General features: G+C 33.5%; 4 protein-coding genes and 1 long non-coding RNA gene across 5 annotated transcripts; all 5 read left to right on the top strand.

The window, feature by feature from the left end:
* The first annotated feature begins 755 nt into the window (after nucleotides 1-755).
* On the top strand, nucleotides 756-1409 carry LOC145596071 (uncharacterized). The gene is made up of 3 exons (XM_081652503.1): nucleotides 756-866; nucleotides 984-1145; nucleotides 1316-1409. Exons 1-3 carry the CDS (start codon nucleotides 790-792, stop codon nucleotides 1407-1409), a joined length of 333 nt encoding a protein of 110 aa, XP_081508629.1. The 5' UTR covers nucleotides 756-789.
* Nucleotides 1410-1560: 151 nt separating this feature from the next.
* LOC145593543 (uncharacterized) lies at nucleotides 1561-2877 on the top strand. Its single transcript, XR_014102760.1, has 3 exons — nucleotides 1561-1647; nucleotides 2579-2617; nucleotides 2706-2877. It is a non-coding gene; the product is annotated as an uncharacterized LOC145593543 (long non-coding RNA).
* A 499-nt stretch (nucleotides 2878-3376) lies between these two features.
* LOC145594679 (5-amino-6-(5-phospho-D-ribitylamino)uracil phosphatase, chloroplastic-like) lies at nucleotides 3377-7729 on the top strand. The gene is made up of 8 exons (XM_081651014.1): nucleotides 3377-3489; nucleotides 4525-4579; nucleotides 4912-4985; nucleotides 5855-5938; nucleotides 6052-6192; nucleotides 6537-6602; nucleotides 6968-7077; nucleotides 7416-7729. The coding sequence occupies exons 1-8, from the start codon at nucleotides 3439-3441 to the stop codon at nucleotides 7582-7584; spliced, it is 750 nt and encodes a 249-aa protein (XP_081507140.1). The 5' UTR covers nucleotides 3377-3438; the 3' UTR covers nucleotides 7585-7729.
* Nucleotides 7730-8945: 1216 nt separating this feature from the next.
* LOC145594905 (uroporphyrinogen decarboxylase-like) lies at nucleotides 8946-13013 on the top strand. The gene is made up of 6 exons (XM_081651255.1): nucleotides 8946-9209; nucleotides 9655-9776; nucleotides 10543-10653; nucleotides 10786-10974; nucleotides 12098-12223; nucleotides 12314-13013. Exons 1-6 carry the CDS (start codon nucleotides 9089-9091, stop codon nucleotides 12827-12829), a joined length of 1185 nt encoding a protein of 394 aa, XP_081507381.1. The 5' UTR covers nucleotides 8946-9088; the 3' UTR covers nucleotides 12830-13013.
* Nucleotides 13014-20801: 7788 nt separating this feature from the next.
* LOC145594904 (CBL-interacting protein kinase 2-like) lies at nucleotides 20802-24092 on the top strand. Its single transcript, XM_081651254.1, has 2 exons — nucleotides 20802-20959; nucleotides 22238-24092. Exon 2 carries the CDS (start codon nucleotides 22578-22580, stop codon nucleotides 23859-23861), a length of 1284 nt encoding a protein of 427 aa, XP_081507380.1. The 5' UTR covers nucleotides 20802-20959; nucleotides 22238-22577; the 3' UTR covers nucleotides 23862-24092.
* The last annotated feature ends 435 nt before the right edge of the window (nucleotides 24093-24527 follow it).

Here is a 24527-nt window from a genome sequence, read left to right as displayed (position 1 = left end):
ATGTAACAAAAAAATAAACATAAAATAGTTATTGACAAAATAAAAACTCACATTCATGGGTGATTCACCAAGATCATATAAACGATTTTACCAAGAGTAGTAAAAGCAATTTATGATGTTTGCATGAACGTCAGACGAACCAGCTCTAGGCTCTAGCTGCAGTGCTGCACCAAGGTCCAGAAGTCCGACTAAAGGTGATCAACATTGGCCTGGGCTAATCCGACTCGAAAATAGGGCGGGTTTGGCAAACCTAAAATCCGAACCCGGCCTGAAAAAGTCCAAAAAGCCCATTTTAACCCAATAAGCCCGTTTGCAGGGTTTGGACACAAGATACTATGTTAAGGTCCGGCCCAAATTTTGATCACCTCTAAGTCCAGCCAATAAATTGCATGTCCAAGTTATAAAATATTCCATTATATTATAGTCCAAAATGGTCCAACTATAAAATCAAAACGGCCCATAGTTAAATTTAAAACCAATACTTCCAATCTTCCCTACTCTAGTCATTTACCCCACTCACCTGAACACACGTGTGCGCATAAACCCTACATGCTTTCCATTTCCATTTCCATTTCACGCTTTTCCATGAAAATAAGCATTTTTTACCCATTTGGCGCATTTTTAAAACCCTTTTTGCCGGGAAATTTTAAAATTTTCACCTAAATTTTATTTGCCACTCTTCATATACTTGTATTTTAACTATTTCTAAAGCAAAATTAACCATTTCAATTTTTATTGAATGAATATAAACAATCCTCAACTCCATAACTTCTCTGTTTTACATCTTCAATGCCAAACCCACCTAGATCTCGCAAAAGGGTCCGCCCTCCTCGCCGTGCCGCCGATGGTAGCGCCTTTACGAAATGGTAATTATGTTTGCTAAAATCCTTAATTTTTGAAAAAAAATTCTAATTTTAATTTTTGATTAATAATTTTGTGCGTCTGTAAATTTTTTTTTTTTTTTTTTTAAAAAAATTTTGTAGTGATGATTGTGGAGGTTCAGTGCCAGTGGCATTGATGGACATGCATGAATGCAATGTAAAGAAGAATGTGAAGAAGAAATTGAAAGAAAATCCCAAGCCTTCAATAATTTCCAAGACGAACAACACTTCTAAGCAACCCGGATCACCTTTTGTCTTCTTCATGTAATTACTAATCTCCGCTTTCGCTAAATATTATTCTATTCGTTCCAATTTAGTTGTCACGTTGTTAATTTAAATTACGTTACCAACACGACTATTAGTTTCGGACAAATGGAGTATAAACATATACTAGTAGAACCAGGCTTATTCAATTTTAATTTGTGCTTTTTCAGGGAAAGTTATGCAAAATCTTGCGAGGGTCGACCTTTGATTGAGATTAATCGAGAAGCTTTTGAGAAGTGGAAGAAGATGTCATTTGATGTATAAGACCCTTTTTATATATGCTTTTAGAAGTAATTAATAATGTGAATTCCTAAAAAAGAAAATGTGATTAGAGATGATTTAGTGTTTTTAGTTAGTTGTTGCATTGTGAAATTTTAGCCTCTTAACTAAGATGTTTCCTAATTGGATTGTATAGGAGCGATGGCCATACATTCGCGAGTCACAAAAAGTGGAAAATGCTTATTTGAAAGTCATACATCAAGAAGAAATTCAACTGTCTCAAGTAAGTTTTCTAAACTAGTGATTTGTGTATTTAAGTTGAAGAACATGAGGCCTTATTCGGGGGCGAGCGAGAGCCGATTGTGGGTTTGAGATTTGTGAGAAAGAGCATTTGCTAAATGATAGATAAGGAGGGTGATGCAAACATTTTTGTAGGATCTATTTATTTATTTATTTTTATTGATGCAAACATCTGTGTGTGACTTGTTGTACTGCAATGAATTGGAATAGAAGATTCTAGAGTATATTCTTTAAGCTAGATGATAAGCTATGTGTGATTTGAACCACAATTTGGCTAAAACAAGAGCTTTTTGCTAGTGATGTAAAGTGAACCTCTGCATCTGAGGTAAAGATGGAAGTAATTGGTTTCACAAGTCGACAAATTCTTGTACGAGACGTTCTGATGGTGTTAATTTTAATGTCACATACTTCGTACTAGTAATAAATACTTCGTAAGTGTGAGATGGTCTCACCTGAAACTTGTTCTTGCTCGTGTAAAATAAGAAAAATTTAGCATAGATCTTTAGCTTAAATCAATTTTCAATTCACACTTCGTGTATTTGTTGAGGTGAATGTATGCAGACTAAAATAATGTACAAAACCTTATTCTTTTAATCCTAAATATCCTAGTTGAATTCTTCAAATTGTCTGAGCCTGACATTCTGGCTTTTGTAACCTTCTGAAATCATCGTATGTTCGTAACATCTTAAGCCTTAACAGTGTTTAAAGTTTAAACATTGCCAGAAACATGAAAGCATTGAATCTAATAAACTTTTTTTTTTTTTTTTGAAAGGGAATCTAACAAACTTGAAGAGTGTTATAGCATGACTTAAGATTGCTACTATTAATGATTTACATTCCTGGAAATTTTCTGCAGACTGAGGACTAATCTTTACTGTATAACTTTCTGATTAAAAACATAATGATTTATGCAGGAAGGTGATGATGAAGCAGATTCAGCAAAATGCAATAAGGTATTCCTTTTTCTCTACTTAAATCACATATTTTTGAAGTACATTTGTTTCTGTTCTTACTTCTGCTGTTCTGTTTTGAAATTAACAGTATGACAGCTATGTCAACTACGACGATTATTGCTCAGAAGACGAAGAAGAGCCTTTTAACGTGTGGAGTTGCAAAAGGTGCCCTAATGCACGAAGTTGTTTCTGCTTCGACAACATTTATTTCTAGATCAATGTAGGATCGGCTTACTCGAAATGAAGAGAAGCTTATGCTCTTTGTTGTCTGTTGGCTAGTCTACTTTCACCAAGGCAAGTCTTATTGGCTATTGTATATTCTAGGAAACTATGTACAGGGTTTGCTGTGTTTGCTGTTTATATGTTTTCCCTGGCTTTTGATCTCTGATTTAGGACTAATTAGGAGTAGTAATTGGGCCATTTTGTGAGTTGATTTTGCTACAAGCACTGTAAAGTTGTGCTAAGTACTCCATTTTGTACAAGAGAGTACTGAAACTCTGTAGTGGTGTGTTGGTGTTTATTGATTAGCAAGACTGCATCACCATAAGAATATGACTTATGATTTATGGAGTTAATCAAATTTCTTAACTTCGATTTTATAAGCATGCATTTTAATTTTTTGGCATAGAATAAGCCACAAAGGACAATGATGTAGATAAGATTCGATCTCATATAGAGTCTATATAAGTGACTCATATAAACTCAATCTTGTCGAATTTCTTTTCTATGGCATTTTGTATTGCTCATATTATTTCCATTGTTGTTAGGATTTTTTGAATGACAAGTTGCAAGAGGGATTTCTTCAAAGAATACGATATGCCATGAAACCTGATGAAGCTTTTGGACTTATATTTTCTTGGGACAATGTTGTGGTATATTCCCTTTTCATTAGTTTGTTTTTTATGTTAATCACATTTGTTCACAACTTATGCTTGCAAACCTTCCTTTATCCAACAAAAAAGCAGAATTTAGTTTGGGAACGAAAAATGTGATTGATGTTTGCTTATTCTTGTGGAACATTTTTTTCCCTGTGAAAGGAGATAAGATATGGCTAGAAAACTCGCCTGACAATTAATGCAATGTATTATAGCTCCATTCTCTCTTCTTATTGTCACGTTGAAGTATTATGATTTATTTATTTATTTATTTATTTATTTCATGCTCATCCCACACTCTAAGCTATAATTTTGAAAAAGGATCTCATTGTAGTCTACTTTTGTACTTCCGAGAGGGTGAAGATTCTGTTACCTTCTATAAGTTCCAATTTAGGAAAAACTTTATTGAAATATGTGACATAGTTGCTCTAAGACTTTCAGATTCAAATAGATATCTAATAATTTAATTTCAAATATAGCACTACCTATATGGCTATTCATGTTGAAATGAAATTATGTGTAATAGACTGGCCTACTGGGAAGAATAATGAAGGCAAAATACGAAGTATATTGTTAGCATTATCTTCAAGAGGAAGGAAGTCAATTAATTACACGGAGAAATTATTGTATAGGGATCAGTGAGAGAAAATTTAGGAAGAATTTAATTGAGTGTTTCTGTTAATTTTGTTTTACACTTTGGGAGAGAACAATCCTCTCAAATGCTTCTATTATCTAGTACAGAGAAATTCTACATAAAGAGGAGATCAGTGAGAGAAAATCCGGGAAGAATTTGGTTGAGTGTTTCTGTTAATTTTGTCTTCCACTTTGGGGAGAACAAGCCTTTCAAATGGTTGTATAATCTACTCCGTAATATTATATCTCCTTTCTTCTTCCCATTCAATCTGCCCATTTATGCAATTTTTTTTTTTTTAAAACATTGTGATACAACTGCTTGTGGTAGATACAATTTCCTATCATACTCTACCTTGATTCAATTTTTTGCCCAACTAAAGTGTATTCAATATGTTACAGGCAGATACTCGAGCATTGAAGTTGAATGCTTGGAAACAGCTTGCCTCTGAAGAGGGTATGTACTTATCTCATGTGAGAAATCCTTGTATGCTTGATGTTAATCTAGAACTTCTGAGTGCTGAATACTATACATGTTAAGATAATTTAAGTTTTCCTGATTTGTTTCTTAATCAATACGATGTATATCTGCTTCACCTATAGTGGAGATTGATTCCATAGGAATTAAAAATATCATTATGTTTTTTTTTGTTTTGGTTGAAGAGTTTTAGGTAGAGAAAGAAATAGTTCTGTCACTGATCTTACCTTTATTTGGTGCTTTTTTTTTTTTGACAGATTATTTGGTGCTATTCTAATTGGTCTCTTTTTCTGTGTTGTGCTTCTTTGCAGGAAAAGAAATTCCCGATGATGTTGGTACTCAAAAGCTGATGCTTTACTCAGGTCCTGAGCATGTGCTTAATAAGGTCTGAGGTTTACAGTTGATGAGATTTTCTATATAGATGGTGATTATGATGCACTAATATGCATCATATTGTTTATCAATTATCAGATGTCCAAAGATTATTAATTTCAAGTTGATTACTGAATAAGTGAAGCCAGCGACAAAGTTATGCTTATTTTTGTAGAGCATTTTTTTCCCTTTGAAAGGAGATAGGATATGGCTAGAAAACTTGCCTGACAATCAATTTCGAAATAACTAGTTAACTAACTTGTTTATGAGTGAGTGGGTGACTAGTTTCTGTCCTTTGAGTTTTTGCAGATAGCATGTCAATCTTCTAGTTGACCTTGGGGGATCCTATTGGTTTTGTCATTGATTAATTGAAATGTATACATCCAGGCATTTCCATGTTCTGATTTTTTGGAATTTGAAAATATACCTCCCTGAATATCTAAAAGTTCCATTCTTTGAAACATCTCAAAACTGAGGTTGACACAATATTTTGAAACACGAGTCTTCCTTATACACACATGCACATCTCAGAAACGTCTCCTGTGGCATGCTTCTAAGCTTCAGTGGTGTGTTGTTTATATACTTCTTTGGCCTTTAGTACTTGGTGCTGTTCTGTTTGGCTTGATTGTTTTTTGTTGTGTATGACATATTAATGGCTTGTTTTGCAGCACTCTTTAAAGAGAAGCTTAGAATAAAGGAAACTTAATTTTGTATAAAGATGCTATTATGCTGTCTTGCTAATGTTCAAACCACACTTGTGCCATTTGTTTACTTACCTGAGTTGGGAGCAGGAGATACAAGTTATTTCTATGTTTTTTTGGAGAATGCAAATTGTTCAGAGTCCAACTGATGTGTAAAACACTAACCTTCTCAAACTTTCAGATTTTGCAGTGGGAGAAATCAGAAACTGATGTAGATTTGCTAAAGATGCGACTTTCACATTTGTATTATGAGAATCTTCTCAAGGTGAGTTTTTTTCTTCTCATTATATTTTTTATTTTGGGGGAATTCTTCTCTAGCCTAGATATTCATTTTATTTATTTTTTTATTTTTTTTTTTTTTTTTTACCATCTTCTCAGCTTGATAGACCTTTGGAAGGTGTTGAAGAATGGCTGGAGGCAGTGTCAACAGCTCGTATACCTTGTGCAATTGTTTCAAATCTTGACAGAAGAATCATGGTTGAAGCTCTAGATAGGATGGGAATCAAGAAATACTTTCAGGTACCTGGTTGCTTTTGTTTGTGTGGGTGATTATTGTACTGTAATAATGAAAAGCAACAGTGTGGTAAGTGGTGACGGTTCTTACTGTATTTGCTTCAACGAAAGAGGGGGGGGGGGGGGGGGGGGGACAGCGCTAGAGGAATGAGAAAGATGAAGGTATTAGTGTTACTCATTCTTCCAAGTGAGGCCTGCTTGGATAAAGCTGAGATTTAGGGAGTGCATATTGATCTTGTCCCAGTGATGAGTTTTATTTCTCTCATATAATATTCTGGACCTTCTGATGACATCTTATTCGTCATTTACTAAATAGTTGCACTTCAAACTGATGTATTTTCACATTGCAGGCCATAGTGAGTGAAGAAGATGGCATGGAGGCAATGGCCCATAGATTTCTCTCTGCTGCTGTAAAGGTAGGAACTCTGTTAAAATACTTTGTCTGCTTTACTTTTTCAAATGTTGTTGATGACTGCAATTGAAATCTTGACCTGTATTGTGGTAAGGTAACCATACAATTACCTGATTTTTCTCTACTTCTAGCTCATAGATACCCGTTATACAGGACTGAATACAACTATGCTCTCTTTGAATGAATTATTTCATCTTTTGAGATATATTTGGCCCCTTCTCAACTTTTGCTAGCACTTCCTTTCATAAGTAGTTTATGACAAGATATGAGTTTTTGATTAGTTTAGCCTAGCACAATGAACTTTCTTTTTCTACAATTGCTATTTATTCTGTTTCTGTTAATTCATCCTGCTAATAATTTTTCTTGCAGTTGGATAGGAAACCTTGGAAGTGTGTCGTCTTTGAGGATGACCCAAGAGGTGTGACAGCTGCTCATAACTGTACAATGATGGCTGTAGCTCTTATTGGTGCTCACCCTGCGTAAGTATCATACAAGATTTTATAGTGTTAGTTCTGTGATTTTGCAGTTGTGGGTGTCTAGTCTTCAAATGAACATAAATAATTTATACATCTCTGCATTTTGTATAAATCTCCACTATTTATTGATCATAAATTATTGATGTGGAGGCTATGCCATTGACTATTATATTACTTGGACTTCTCACTTAAATCAGATTCTTTAGAAGTATCAAAGTTCTCATTATTCATATAAAGTGGTAATTATGTGTCCAACACAGTAGGGAAGGTTAATTGGAAGAGTTGGAGTTAGATGTATTTGCTTGGAGAATGAATTCAGTTACTAACATTAGTGTATACAGGTATGACTTGGTGCAGGCTGATCTTGCAGTAGCCAACTTCAGTGAGCTCTCGGTCATAAATCTCCGGAGATTATTTGCACACAAGGGTTCTAGTTTCATGGATTTACAGAAACAGATTATAGAGAAAAGTCCTCCAAAAAGAAAGCTTACTACTGATACCATTTTTTGAGTAGTCACCTGTCTCATTCTGTTTAATCTTCTGTAGTCTTAAGAAGCATAGCTCTCTCTCCCCCCATCCCTCTCATTCAAGTCTTGTATGTTGTAGAATGTATGTATATACTTTGTTGATCAATGTACATTACAAGTTTTAGCAATGTAGTCTCATTTAAATGCGATGTTCCAAAATCTAGTGTTCTGTTTTCGGCCAGCTTCAAAATTTGATACAAGAATTTAGCATTTTCTCGCTTGAGATCTGGTTTTCAATGAGGCTTGAGGAAAACACTTCAAGCAGACTCGACAAGATGAAAAAAGAACTCAAATTCAAGAATGAACTTGAAAATTAGGGATATTTAACATGATTTTTTGGTCTAAAATTCTTATTTGCTAGCTAATTTGAATTACCATAACCTACCAGCTGATCCATTTAGGACAAAGCTTTCAAGTTTCTAATTTTTTTAAGTGAAGTTGAAATTTTATTTTGTCAATTTGTGGACATGTAGAATTAGTTAGAGTGGGGCTGGTGGTATGTGTTGTTTGTATGATGGGGTGTAGGGTAGTTTGATGAAGAATTGAAGAGTAATTGTGACATCCAATGAAAAACCTTGTAATTGGATAAGATGAGATTTGCTGCCAAAATCATAACATCATGATAGTACTAAGATTGGCAGATCCAAATTCTATTGTGACATTGAACTGAATTTATAGCTTTGATAATACTAGATTTAACTCAAAATCTAAGATACTATTACAATAACTTTGATGCTCATTGTGAGAGAAATACAATAACTTGCACCAATTTATTACAATACTTTCCATGCTCATTATGAGAGAAATACAATAACTTTGATTACATTATTTTTAGATGTCAAATATTGTAATCACGATAATTTCAACATCCAATTGTTTAAAACATAGCCTCAAAGTATGAGATTCGTGCACATAAAAAAATATGAGATTGTAATAATTTCAATATCCAATTAATTAAGACATAACCTCAAAGTATCATTGTAATTAAGGGTCTAAATGCTGAAAAACTTTGTATTTGTAAATGCTATTCACATATGTTAGATCGTTCAGAGGTTGAGGTGATGGAGTAGTGGTATCACTCCACCTCGTATTAAACCTCATGGGAGTATGAGACTCATTTGAGAGATTTCCTTATCTCCCCCCGGCCTGCTCAAATAAGCCCCCTTCTTCTTACATAAAAAATTAAAAATAAAAAATAAAAATAAAAAAATAGATCCTTCGTGGTCCTCGTAGTTTGACCCGACCCATGTTTCTTAATGGGTCCGGATCTTTCACATTTGGATCCAAGCCAAAAAGCTTGATGTAACTATTCATTATCTAAACCGATATGGTAACAATCCAGCTATTTGTTTTACCTTATCTTTCCGGATTGATTCTCCCTTCTAACCAACAAGAGACTTTCCTAACATAACTGTGATGAACTGAAGCTTCACACCCAGAAAATTTCTGGAATTTTTTTGCTCAATTATTCATCCCAGAATTCTAAAATGTCGTGCATTTATGGTGGCAGCTGTTCTATCTCTTCCTTCTCTGCTCATTCAATCTCCCAATCAAGACTTCAGTCTTCATCAAATTCTAAACCCTCTTCGATTCAATGCTCTGCTGGAGGTAATTTCCTTAAATCTCTTACTTCAATTGATTACATTTGAGTAATTCAGGCAAATTTTTATATGGGTATTAATTTTTTGTAGTTAAATCGGACATTTTGACTTTTGGGGATTTTGGGTAATTGTTGATTTCTTATTTGGGTTAATTATGCTTCCAATTTCAGTAAAAGATTAGGTTTTTTTTGTCTAGTGTGGAATTTTGAAAATAACGGTTTTGTGTATATATATTTGCTGAATTATGGTTCTAGTTTACCGTGGGTCATTTACTGAATTGTGGCATGATTTGGTTGATCATTGTTTAGTGATATTGTATACATTTAGGTTTAGTGGATCTTTGTTGATGAACACTAGAGATAGATTCTTGGTTCGTGCAGCGGACCGTCGTATTGAAATTAAGGCTTTGACATTATTGTTGTTGTTGTTGTTATTGTTGTCGTGCTGTTTAGGTTTAGTAGCAGAATCAAAGGGGGCAATTACAGCTGAACCCTTGTTGCTGAATGCTGTGAAAGGGTTGGATGTTGAAAGGCCCCCAGTTTGGCTGATGAGGCAAGCTGGGAGATACATGAAGGCAGGTTTATTACCATGCCTTTGTTTTGTTGGATGTGTTCTAATTAGTTGCTGTATTTGTTTGATTGAATCTGGATTGTCATTTTTCTTATGGCTGTCGAAATACTTATTAGTTAAGTATCCAATTCTTTGGATCTGGGAATGTTGCTTTTGAACTTTTGTAGCTGCATTGGAATTTCATGCCTGAATATTTTGTCTGTATAGTTATGTGTTTGCATTGGAAAGATAATTAGTTATCAACTATCATGGGTTCCTAGCATGAAAATCATTGAACTTCCTACTTGAGAAGATAATGCAAACCTATGCTGCCTTAAGTTTGTAACATGTACAATGCATGATAAGATCCACTTCTTAGGAAGGTCCAAGGCAGTAGAGCCTTCAGTTAGGAGCATGAAACTGTCAAAAATATGGTGGCTCCAGATCATTGTTTTCTGTATAATCCTCAATGAAAAAGTGCTATCCTGATCTTTTTGCCTTATTTTTATTGAACAAAAAGTTCTAGGCCATGTTCCTCATAAGTGTACTTCATAAGTGGTTTTTAGTTCTTTCAAAAAGTAATATCTTGTTATGCAAAATCGTATACTAGGTAATTGTAAGGTTGTATGGCCTAAAAAATCTATTCATCGACATCCTACGAGAAATCTATTTACTGAGATTGAATTATACATTCTATGATTTCTTAAGCTCTTCATCTGTATGATTTAGAATGTTTTGCTGAATAATCTGATGTATACTTACCAGTTTTTTTTTTAACTTTGTGTTTCCAGAGCTACCAAGCTATATGTGAGAAGCATCCTTCATTTCGTGAAAGATCAGAAAATGTTGATCTAGTTGTAGAAATATCCTTGCAACCATGGAAAGTTTTCAAGCCTGATGGAGTAAGTTCCTGCTAATATTAGTGTCCACCTTCAACAGACAGACATCTCTGCCACTTTCCAATACCTTTTTCTAGACAGTATACCTGATGTGCTTTTGCTTGTGAACTGATGACTAATGTTGTGTGTTGGCAGGTTATATTGTTTTCAGACATTTTGACACCACTAGCAGGAATGAATATACCTTTTGACATTGTGAAAGGAAAGGGTCCTGTCATATTCGATCCTCTACGCACTCAGCAAGATGTCGATGTAGTTAGAGAGTTTGTTCCTGAGGAGTCAGTTCCATATGTTGGGGAAGCCTTAACCATTTTGCGGAAGGAGGTATTGCATGTTCCTCACTGCTCCTATGTTCATTTTGTTATATACTTCATATATATTTCATTTACGCTCTAAGCATAAGCATTGATATCTATTAAACCCTTCTTATGGGCACATGGCAACTCTTGATGATATAACCTTTTTAAAGACACAGGAAAACCAAATCTCTTATTAGATTGTCTTAGATTTTGTGGATGATTCTTGTGAAGATGAGTGGCATACATACATTTTTTAATGTTTTCTTTGAACATTAGGGAGGGGGCTTTAGCTACCTAGTGTCATATAAAGGTATGTTGGAGTTATCGTCCTCTGCTTCTATCTAAGATGTCCAATTTTCCCTTTGACGGATTTAATTATCATTCCTTAAACTTGTACGTGCAAGATTGTATGCTATTGTCAGAATCCTGGCATCTATCTCCTTTGTTTGTGAGTTTACCTTTGGCTGTCAACGACGCGATACTATAGTCCCATATTCTTTCCCATCTATACTTTCTATCCCCTTTGTTTGTGAGTGCACCTTTGGCTGTCAACAACATGATACTATAGTGCCATATTCTGTCCCATTTATACTCATCATCGTTGCTTTCTGTTTGGAAATTACTATCACTATGATAACTTAATCTGAACTAGCAATATAAAATATAGATCCGGACAGAGTAGTACTAGTACTTTAGTAGTAACCTTAATGGACAACCTACCCCTCTTGGTCTCTTCACACCTCTGATCACCCCCACCCTCCTGGAAGCTGAGATTCAGAAACCACTATGGCTTGGATTTATTTGTGAAATTGTAAATCAAGCAAAATCAAACAACTGACATTTCACTTATACTGATATGTATTGTCATATCGCCTATTGACCTCATGAAGAGCAAGCTGCGTTTTCTAGCCCTTTAAATATGGAAATAATAGGGAATAGTTACCAGTGAGCACATAGGCAAGAGATTCAGGAAGCTAATTTGAAGACACGATTAATTTCTTACTCCCAATTTTTTTGTAAGTATTGACAAACTTGTTGAACAAATGTTTTGTTTTAAAGAAATGTGATGTAACTTGGCATTCTAATTTCATGTCATGAATACATATCTACCATTTTCAGCATTATTATTTGTAAGTTCTCTTCTTCAGGTGGGCAACGAGGCTGCCGTTCTCGGTTTTGTTGGGGCTCCTTTTACTCTCGCATCATATGTAGTTGAGGGTGGTTCATCAAAACACTTCAGCAAAATAAAGAGACTGGCTTTTTCTGAACCTAAGGTAATATGCTTTCCAAATTAGCTTGCTGTTTATGAATGCAGGAGGCATAAAATCTCTGTTTTGCCTAACCATTAAATGTTGCTGCAATAGGTTTTGCACGCTCTCCTTCAGAAGTTCGCAACATCTATGGCAAAGTATGTCAAGTATCAAGCTGATCATGGTGCACAAGCTGTTCAGATCTTTGACTCTTGGGCAACTGAACTCAGCCCAGTAGACTTTGAAGAGTTCAGTTTACCATACTTGAAGCAGATAGTTGATTCTGTGAAACTGACCCATCCAAATCTGCCCATCATTCTTTATGCTAGTGGCTCTGGTGGGTTGTTAGAGCGGCTTCCCCTAACAGGTGTTGATGTTGTGAGCTTGGATTGGACAGTTGATATGGCAGAAGGTAGGAGGCGGTTGGGATCTGATATTGCAGTGCAAGGCAATGTGGATCCCGGTGTGCTTTTTGGCTCAAAAGAATTTATAACAAGTCGGATAATGGATACAGTGAGAAAAGCCGGTAATAGAAAGCACATTTTAAATCTTGGTCATGGAATTGTTGTAGGTACACCAGAAGAGAATGTCGCTCATTTCTTTGAGGTTGCCAAAAACATTAGATACTAATATCTAGGTACCCCGAGAATTGTTTCTTCTTCATTGAGCAAGTATATCGCTTTCTGAGTACTGCATTTTTTCTGTGCATCACTACAGGAATTTGTAAAATTTTTGACAGTCATAGTTCTGTAAAATCTTGTACTTGCAAATTGACTTGCCTGATTTATCATATGGGCTTTCATTATTCGATCTATTATTCATGTTTCCGAAGCATTCATCTACTCATTAGGCCAAGCCCAAGCCACTCGAGCCATAGAAAAGCGAACATGTTCCTGATGCAATAAGCCCGATGTCTTTTACTCAATAGGGGGCAGCAGCCCAACATCAGCTTCATTTTGAAGTAGACTGTCTCATCTCTCATGAACCATAGTGCAAAATATGTTAAACTCATGCAGAAGAATGACTTGCACAATATGACCCTTGGTTCAAAAAGGTGACAGCCAGCATAGAAGCCATCAAGCCGAGCTTGAAGCTGTCATATGAGCTTCAGATATGGCATGGCGCATTGGACAACTTTTGCTCCCTACGATCCTTTTTGCTAATGAAGATCTACATCCAAGGCACTGGGAATTGAATGATCAATACTTCGATAGTTGATTCAGCTCCAAACAGGGCTGATCTCATTTTTGCAATCCAAACACAAGTACTTGTAAATAACAAAATCAGCTTAATATAGGCTTAGCTAAGCTAATCAAGAAGATATTATCATGAGTCGCTTAAGTGGACCCTTCTATCGTCACAAAGTACTATCATAACCAAGAAATTGATCTAGTGCATATTAAGAATAGACTACTTTTTGTAATTTTATGAAATAGTTGGGATTATTTTATACACATGGGTAAAAATAAAGTTATTTTTTTGCCAATTTCCCAAAGCTATTGGCCGACTTGTTTTAACTTATTATGATATTATATTAATTTCTAAATAATATTCTTAGTAGCATATGATGTTGGCCGACTTGTTCCATGACTTGTGTAGTAGTATAGTATTGGGAGATATTTTATCAATCACCCACTAAAAAAGGAATGAGATAAAGACTAGTGCAAAATTAATGATTTCAAATAGTGAGGAAGATGCAAAGCATCTCAATTCTTTCTTCTTCTTTCTTTCCGTTGTCTTTCTCTCACCCTTCTCTTTTTTCTTGTCTTACCATTACTTCAATTCAAACTAGGCAAGCCGCACAATGTTCATGTTAAACAAGTAGGTAATACAGTAGCCCATCTCAGACAAGTTAGAATACTAAGTTAATCACGGAATTAGTTTGTATAAATAATTTTCCTCAAAATATTATCGTTATTTTGAATCTTAATTAGTTTTAAATGATAATCCGGCTTAACATTTTCTTTAAAAATAGGCAAGCTGTCCCCAAAAAACACCAATAAAAATAAAAATAGAAGGCAAGCTGTCCAATATCAATAACATTGGAGACAGTAAGCACCTAATATCATCACAATCTTGACTTTGAATGTACATAATTAATGGTGATAATGCATCTTATATAAATATAAACAAGCCTTAAACTAAAATGAATTTTATAAATTATGCGTCATGTCCTTTTGTTTGTTCATGTTCGTATAATTATATTATTATTGACCAGCATGGGCATATTTCAACGACTGTGAAGGCGCCACTCTACTCTACTCCAATTGATGTCTCCCCCAAATATGATGATGCTGCCTTAATGACTAAATTAATTATGTTAATTAAGTAGATTGTCTAATCATGTAATCATTTGTCCCATCGCTCTCTAACAACCCAAACATAATACTCTTGTATAAATCGGATGTATACATATACGAGTATAAAATAGGGTAAATACTTAGTCGCTTTCATTTACATAAAAGTCAACACCGCAAATAAGTCAATATAATGTGTGCGTATATTATACATAATTGTGTGATCATATGTTTTTAATTGTCTGTCACCAAAGTAAGGAAGAAAAAATATGCAAGGGACTATGTAAAATTACAATTCCGTATAAGTAACTAATTTTATGTGTTGCAAATCAGGCCTAGCCAACTCATCCCCTTCTGATTAGGGATCCTAATATTTTCTCTTTTTTGCCTTAATTTATTTTATTTTTTTGGTAGAAAAAGCCTACTTCTACCAAAAACTAACACTCACACTTGGTGTGTCACATCTTACCAACAGGGTTGGTGCACAAGCTTAAAATTAAAACAATTGGATTGATAATAACATTTGTGTGATACAGTCTTATAATCAACACTTTTGTGAATCATTGAAAACATGTAACCTTATCTCATACGACCTTTTTAATAGACCCATAAATTCAAAAAGAATTATTCCAATTCGAACCTGATTTTTAAAGTTCAGCTCGACTTTGGATCTGTAACAAGAATTTACTCATAAGTGTAAAAAAAAAAAAAAACTAACAATAAAGAAATCGTAAAGAGTCACATGACATATCTTAGAGGACATAATGGACATTTTCTTTTAATTTTTTGGAACTAATAATGGACAATTTCAATAACAATAATAACTCAATAATACTCCATATAAAATTCAATAAATCCTCTACCATAAAAAGCAATTGTTTACTGTTTTAATTTATAATTGGCATTTTTTTCTGTTGCAAGAAATTAACATAATAAGATGCTGACAAGAAGAGGCAAGTATTGATTGTGATGGACTCTCTAAAACTCCAATATACAAGATTAGAAAAAATGGGTTGATCTAGAGAGTAGTAAAGTAGACGGTCTAATCATTCGCATCTAAACACCCCACATGAACAATTTGCAAATTAAAGTTACATTAAAAGGTAATTGATCGACCTAGATTTTTTCTTCATTTATTTTGGTGATATAATATAAAGTATATATATGACCTAATCAATGTCATCATAGCAAAGGAAGAATGATAACAAATTAAAGGAGCTTCCTCTCTTCTTTTTCTTGTCAAGTGTATTGCTTTTTTCCATTAAGGGTGATCAACTAAGGGCCTGTTCACATTTACTTAATTTCAGTTCAGTTCAATTCAGTTCAGCTCCAATCAGTTCAGTTCAGCTTTTAATTTCCCTCTCACATAAAATATTCATTTCAGCTCAATTCAGTTCAGTTCAGTTCAGCTCCAATCAGTTCAATTCAGTTCAGTAAATATGAACAGGCCCTAATTCTAACATTTTGTCAACAAATGGGGGTAAATAACAAGCTACGAAGCCACCAAGGTAAAAAGACAATATAAAGACAAGGGACGTGGTGGCTTCATAGGAGCGGTGGTGGGACACTAGTGTAGTAGTGCTCAAATTCCGATTGGTGGTTGTAAGAAAATAAGAGATATTTACGTTCATTTAAGCACTAACGTTTTGTTTAGTAAATAGTCTTAAATGATGGTAATGAGAATGAATTTCTGTACTCCGTAGTAGATTTTTACTCCGTAAGATTTCTTTCCCTTTTTTTTTTTATTTAAGTCATCCTGAATCAGTTATTCGTTTTCTTCACAAAATTTCATTCTGAATTTGTGGTGGTGGGGGGGGGGGGGGTTTATTAATGACTATTACTAAGTATTTTTGGACATTTTTTATGAAGAAGAACTTAATTGTGGAATGAAATTGTTGCATTACTTAAGACATTTAAATTAAAATGTAACTTTGCTTAAATCATCAAATTACACTTATATTCATTCTCATCAATAATCCATTATCAAAATTTATAATCAACTACCAAACAGATTGTATATCTGTAAAAGATGATGGATCATATATTGGATCAATAAATTAGTTCACTAGTAGAGTTTTCCTACCCTTTCCAACCTCAACTATTGGTCTACCACCACCATCTACTTTCTTCTACTCCTTTACCCTCATCTAGTCGTCTACCCTACATTAAGCTCTTAATAACTTTATACAATAACTACTTTTTTTTTTTATTAGTATTATTACTATTATTATTTATAATTAAATACATAGAAGTCCAAAAAATGATGCTAATCCTAACGGTGTAGGCGTGTTAGCACTCAAATTAAAGTTGGTAAAATACAATATCTCCCTAGAAAAAAGAGGTTCACCTAATAATATTCATTTGCTCACAACTTACAACTAACATAATAACTTAATTAAAAATTATATTACCCTAAATCTTAACGTTTAAAATATCACCTGCCATTTGCATAACCGCATTATTAGCTGCAAGTTAAACCTTTAGAGCATCTCCAATGGCAAGCTACAATGCTTTGTAGCTTGCTTTTCCACATAAATTTCTAGGCTACAACACTTTTTAAGCAATAACTTGTTTCAATGGTAAGCCACAACAAATTGTAGTTTGCAAAAAAATAAAGTTTTAAAAAAAATAGATAATTATACACATGTTCCAATATGAATGGAGATTATTTGTCTCTTTTTCAATCAAGCATGTAGCTTGGTTGGGCTACAATTGCTAGCATGTTGCTCAATTTTTTATTCTCCAATGGTAAGCATGTAGCTAGGAACTTTATTTAAATTGCAAGCAAGTCCTTATAATTGAACCATTGGAGATGCTCTTACGAGAAACAAAAATAATTAAGAGCCAGCTACAATCTTTGCTGCATATTATTGGAGGAATGATTATTTATGAAACTGAAATGCATACTTTCACAAAACTACGAAATTTTATGACACTAGCTAGCTAGCGTTACAGAGATAATATAATAAAATACTGACTAGAATAAAATAAAATAAAATAAAACAATTATTAGATAAAATGAATAAAACAGAACAAATTTATTTAAATTAGAAATAAAAATAAAGTTGGTTTTTGCAGTAGGAAATTAGCCACATGGTTCCTTATCTCCATGATTCTACAAAATCCCAAGGCTCAGGGAAAAATACCTATACTTTGATTCTACCCTTTTATTCATGTTACTTGGTACGTATTAATGTATTATCCTCTTTACTTTATCATTTTATCTTTCTGATGCAATCACAATAACATGGGCTGCTTTTAACTCCTACTAACTCACATCTGTGTGAGTCTATCCACAAGTATCAAACAATTTTATGATCTACATTCAATTAATTTTATCTTTTTATCGATCCATTTTAGTTTCAATATGTGGAGGTGAGACGAGTTTATAATAATTTACTACTAATTCTAGCTATCATTTAATATGAGATAGTTGCACTAATTTTCTTTCAAAAGGCCGTATTTTAAAACGTTGATCACGTCATAAATTCATATTGGTATTAGTGGTATATGAGTAAGCATATATAGTCAACTACGGAGTACTCCGTATGATTTTGTTCAAATCAAGTGTCTAGATTACTTAAAGATATAGTAATGTTCAAATGAAGATAGTACTATGGAGTATAACTGTATAAGATATACTCATATTACGTACTTAAGTATATTACTCCAAAAACACATTGCAGCCTCACAATGTGCCAAGTGTTAATTGACTAATATTTATTTTATACTCAATGAGAGTTCTAGGAATACTGTACAAGTTACTACAAATACTAATATAATTTTTTTTTTTATTTTTTTTTTTTGAAACCGCGAATACTAATATATATAATTACTAGCTAGAATACATCGATCATTAGAAGTGTTAGGTGATCTAATTCTTAATTTTGATTTAGGTATCACATGTTGTAGATGTAAGATTATTATTCTCCTTTTTATTACCTTAATTATATACCATTTTTTTCACCACCCTTCTTTAAAGCGAGGCAAGCAATTTAGTTGTATTTGGTAAATACATATATGATAGATGGTCAATCACGATTATTTCTTGATCACCTCGCTAATTGGATAGTTTAAGCGACGATTAGGAGTTAACTTGTAACATAACAATACAATAAGGGCCTGTTCTCTTACGTTGAAATTCAATTTAGTTCAGCTGAGTTCAGTTCAGTTCAGCTCTTAATTTCCTTCTCTTATAAAATATTCAGTTCAGTTCAGTTCAGTTCAGCTCAGTTCAGCTCAGTTCAGTTCAGTTCAGCTGAATTCAGTCAATGAGAACAGGCCCTAACTTTTACCATACGACACCAAAATACTATTGTACTAGATTAGTCCCGTGCGATGCACGGAAATATATAGTATATATATTTTATGTATTATTACGTATCAGAAAAATTATTGAGATATAACCATTAGTTGTAAATGCTAATTTTATAAAAAATTTTTTTTTTTTTGAAGAGATTTATAAAATTAATTTTGAAGAAACAAACCAGTACATACATAAAAGTTAGATTTTTAATATACGAATTTAATTAAACAAATAAATAATGATTTTAAACTTGTAATATATACTACAGGAAAATAGAAAAAATGTATACATCAAAGTATTTTGTTCGATGAAGCATTAGGGAAAGATGTATTAGATACCAATAGTTGATGATAGAAGAAAAATAAAGAAAAATAAATAAATTAAAGAGTATAGATAAATTGAGAGGAGGAGAAATTAAATTTGAAATTTGAAACCAAAAAAAATATAATGACGTCATATTTTTATTTAAGCGGAAAAATTTTTCTTATAAAGGTGCCACGTGGACAATATGATGTCAGCGGTTGTTCCTTTAGTTTATTTATAGATAAGTAAAAAGTAGACTAAATATATTGTGTCAAATACTCAAATGTATAAAAGAACCAATAACATGACAATAATAATGAACAAAAACAGGAACTCAGGAAGCATGCATGGTATATTTGGCCAGTTTTGACCTAACACTAGATACTCGTATAAATTAAATGTATTTCATTGGTGCAATTATAGGAATAAATTATTCCCATTATTTGGAGAGATTATACATTATTGCTTAGATTTATAAGGTAAGTGGGTTGTCACTTATCATGCATTTTACAACTTTTGTGGTGTGACAATAATTCCTATGTATAATTATAAGAAAATCAAAATCTCTTAATTGAGTATGCAATTTCCAATCTTTAAATTTTTCCAATTCTTACTAATACGAAGTACCAAAATTTCCAATCAAAACAATTTTGACGTCTTAATCAAATACGGAGTACTAAATTTTGCAGCTCTTGTGAAAAATGAGCAAATGTTCCAACAAAAATGACATGAAATAAAAAACTATTAATAAGATATTGATTATTGCATGCAAAATTGCAATTTTCTAACTCCATGTGACACATCACACGTATCAAAATGGAATATCAAGATATCCTAAACTTACAAAATCAAACAATATCACATAATATATTTATAAAATACAAACTTTTTAGTCCCATATTGAAAGATGATTATAATCTATTAACTATCACTAAAACAAAACATGCTGCCATTATTAAGAGACACATGTCAACTTCTTATGAAATTTTTTCCCGTCAAAATTATTTTTGACATCATCATGTTTATTTTCTATATTTTTTTCCTCCTAATTTCTAAATATAGTACTTCTTTCAAAATATTAAAAAGAGATTATAATTATATTTTTTCGAATAAAGAATATTGACAACTATTTTAAACAAATGATATCTAATTAATCCATGCAACGCACGGGGCTAAACTAGTTAGGTACTAACCCCAATTATAGATGAACAACAATATATGTTTAGTGTTAAAGTAGTATTAGTCTTCAAATTCAAGGAAAAGTTGATTGGCCTATTCTTTGTGACAAAGGCAAAGGAGACCAACCCATTGAACCCACATACCAAAAAAATACAAACAAAATATTATTTTCATATTACAAATGATAATATGATATATTTTCATAAATAATTAAACAAATAACATAATTGAAATTTGGATGGTGAGTAAGCAAGCTTGGCCAACTCTTTATATTTGTCTTTGTTCGGCGGGCCACAACTCATGCCTCATAGCAAAACGTTACACCCCGTTAATTGGCTTTTGAGGGATCTTTAATTTGGTCCATACACTGGATATTCCTTGGTTGGTTAATATTTTCGAGCGATGCTTAAGACTCGGAATTTAATTTCGTCTACATCATTATATATTTATTGGCCGAGATACAACTAATTAAAGAAATAGGATATTCCCTTTCAATTCATGTATCCCTAACCCTCATAAATAGCATACCTCATTGCGTTACTTTTCTTGAAATTCTTGAATATCTCTCCTTTTCTTTAGTTTTTTTTTTCTCTCTCCTCGGAATTTTATTTTCTCTCTACAACAAAGGTTTCACTTCAAGGTTCAATCAAAGAGATTCATATTCTTCTTGCTGAGGTAACTTCATGTTATTTTTTCTTATGATTTCATTGGTTTAATTTTCTGGGTGTGTTGATTTTATCACAGTATGCACATTTTTTGTATGTTTTTATGCTGTTTAATTTCTTATATGCTACAAAGATTTGATTTTTATGTATTCTACTGAAAAAAAATTGAATCTTTTTTTGATTTTATACTGTGTGTACATATAAAGAGTTTATTAGGGCTGGTTTAGGTAGATTCTAGTTTAAAAACTTTCAAAAAAATGTTTTTGAAAATAAATTTAAATCAATATTGTAACAATTTTTTTTTTTTTTTTTTTTTTTTTCCTCAGTTTTACAAATTAGCATAGGTATGATTAACTTTAAAATCATTAATCATTGTTATTTCATATTCTGATGAACATCATTAATAATTGAAATTGAATAATGGTAATGAATAATGATGAAAGGATATAAGTATAAGCATAAATAAGGTTTTTTACTAATTTTTTTTAAAGTTTTCTATACACTGTCAATTTATTGTTGTTTGAGAACTGAATGAACACTGATATTGAACTGGAAATTTGATGGAGTAGAAAACTAGAAACTTTGATGTTAATTATGGTTTGTATATTAAGAAAACTGAAATGAAAACATAATTATGTTATTAATTAATTAGATTATAACTATATAAATAAATTGGCTTTTCCTGTTGGTCTATATATTGTTATTGACCATTTATGACCAAGATCTTGATTTAGCTACCTCAAGAAGGTTAAGATCTATTTTATTATAGTAATTAATATATTGGGTTTGGTTTGCATAATATAAAAATGGCTTTAATTGGTATAAAGCAAGTTTCTAATCAATCTTAGATGAAAAAATAATTGTAATTTCCTGCAGTAGTCAATTTGTTATTATTGTATTATGTTGGTTTATTGAGAGGGTTTCGGGGTGGCTTGGTGGAAGCGGGGGCCGTGGCGGGGTTGCCGGGGTCGGTGGGAGCGGAGACCGGGGGCATGTGGTGTGACTTTGCTATCTTGTTTGCATTTCTATATATTGTCACCTTTAATTGTTGCTCATTACATGAATTTGGTCCATATGTGCATCTTATTGTTACATTCATGTTATTGTAATTAAATGATTTTATCTGTGATGCCAATTTTGTCATTTAGACCTGTAATTGATTGTGATGGTATGAATTCTATTTGGGTTTATATGTATGATTGGTTTTGTGTATTTGTTTAGATTTTAGATTAATCTTGTCTATTGTTCTTGAATTGGTTTTGATGAAGTTTGGTTTTTCATTTTTCAGGGATTTTGTGATCTTTTTTTGCTGAATCTTGAGTGAAATCTTCGATATTAGGGAATGCAGAAAGATGTGTGTGCATGCCGGAAATTCAATCTGTGAAGATTCTTCAATCGTTTTCCCCTTTAGACATCCTTTGTCGGCCCTTGACGAGGTTCAATATGCCGCTTGCAGATTCATGCTATCCCCTCAAATCCATTACAAAGCTACAAGCAGTAGAATATTTGCTATGCTAAAGCACGAAACTGTGGACGACGGTTGAATATTGTCTTGGTGATTTAGATACCTGTACCATTGAAGTAGCACAGTAATTTTTAAGTATTTGGGCTAATTTTATTAAGTAGATATGGAAAAGAAGGGAAGTATATTGTTGGAGAGGTACGAGTTGGGCAAATTGTTGGGGCAAGGAAACTTTGCCAAAGTTTACTACGCGAGGGACATCAAAAACGGGCAGAATGTGGCTATTAAGGTTATTGACAAGGACAAAACTTTGAAGGCCGGGCTGAATGAGCAGATCAAGAGAGAAATTTCGGTCATGAAGTTGGTGAAGCACCAAAATGTCTTACAACTATATGAGGTCATGGCTACAAAGAGCAAGATTTACATTGTTTTGGAATACGCTAAAGGCGGTGAGCTCTTTAACAAGGTAGCCAGAGGCAGGCTGAAAGAGGACATTGCTAGGTGGATATTCCAACAGCTGATCAGTGCAATGGATGTCTGCCATCGTGGGGGTGTTTATCACCGGGATCTGAAGCTTGAGAACTTGTTGATTGACGAGGATGGGGGTCTGAAGGTTTCAGATTTCGGGTTGAGTGCTCTTGCTGATTCTAGACAGCAAGATGGATTGCTACACACGATGTGTGGCACCCCTGCCTATGTAGCTCCAGAGGTGATTAATCGAAGAGGTTATGATGGAGCTAAAGCTGATATTTGGTCTTGTGGAGTTATCTTGTATGTTCTGCTTGCTGGTCATCTCCCCTTCCAAGATACAAACTTGATTGAGATGTACAAGAAGATAACTCGGGCTGATTACAGGTGCCCGAATTGGTTCCCACCTGAGGTCCGGAGACTTCTGTTGAAGATTCTAGACCCAAATCCTAACACAAGGATAACAATTAGTAAAATCATGGAGAATTCTTGGTTTAAAAAGGGGTTAGGTACTAGGCCTGCTAAACTACCAAAATTGGAAGTCAAAGAAACCAAGCAGCCGGAGGTCAAGACATTCTCCGAATTCTCAAGACCATCTAATCTAAATGCTTTTGATATCATCTCCTTGTCATCAGGGCTGGACCTGTCTGGTTTATTTGTAGGGGATGACCGAAGGGATGATGTTCGTTTCACATCCATTCAACCTGCATCTGCTATTGTGTCCAAGCTTGAGGAAGTTGCTGCCAACATGAAACTCAAAGTAACAAAGAAAGATGGAGGATTCTTAAAACTAGTCGGCTCTAAAGGTAGAAAAGAGGAAGTAGGCATTGACATGGACATATTCGAGGTAACTCCATCCTTTCACGTGGTAGAGATGAAGAGGTCTAACGGTAATGCCATTGATTATCAGAAACTGAAAGATGACATGCAGCCTGCTCTGAAGGACATTGTTTGGGCTTGGCAAGGTGATAGCCAGCAGTAACTTCAAAGACAAGCGATGCGTGCTCACAAGTCACAACAATCCTCTCTGCAACCCAATATTAATGTATCTTAGTAGTTGATTTAGCATAGTCTTAGTTGATGATCTGTGTTCTGCTTACATATTTGAGCAGTCCTGATGTCTGTTATTTAGTATTGCTAAACAATCGAGGTTCCGATTTCTATCCTCATTTGTTTAGGTTAGTTTAATGGGAAAATTTACACAATTTTTCTACATTATTGCTTTTTATTCTTAATTATGTGCATGAAATTAAGTAAATCTATTGTGTGGCTGTTGTACCTCATCTAAATATTGTTTGGTCCACACCAAATCTCATTGTAAATCTTGTTCATATGAATGGTGAATATTGACCAAATTTTATTGATGTAACTGTTGTACCACCAACCAAATTTACAATATTACTGTACAATGAATACAATCTATGGTGTATAAATTTTGATACTGACTGATGAACAAGTCAATATAGAGGTTTTGGATTTCTCATACATGTCACATAATTCTTTACTTAATATTTTCTGGGGCTGCTATCAATAATTTTGTTGATAACGAGTGACATAACTAGTTACAGAAGCGACAACTTAGTCATTATTATTATTCTTATTTTAAATTTTTGGGAAGACTATTTAGTCCTAAATTTAATACCCCGTA

Source organism: Chenopodium album, chromosome 19, assembly GCF_948465745.1.
Source record: "Chenopodium album chromosome 19, dcCheAlbu1.1, whole genome shotgun sequence".
NCBI classification, from domain to species: domain Eukaryota; kingdom Viridiplantae; phylum Streptophyta; class Magnoliopsida; order Caryophyllales; family Amaranthaceae; genus Chenopodium; species Chenopodium album.
Note: the sequence above shows the minus strand (reverse complement) of the source record. Positions and strands in the feature narration are given on the sequence as shown.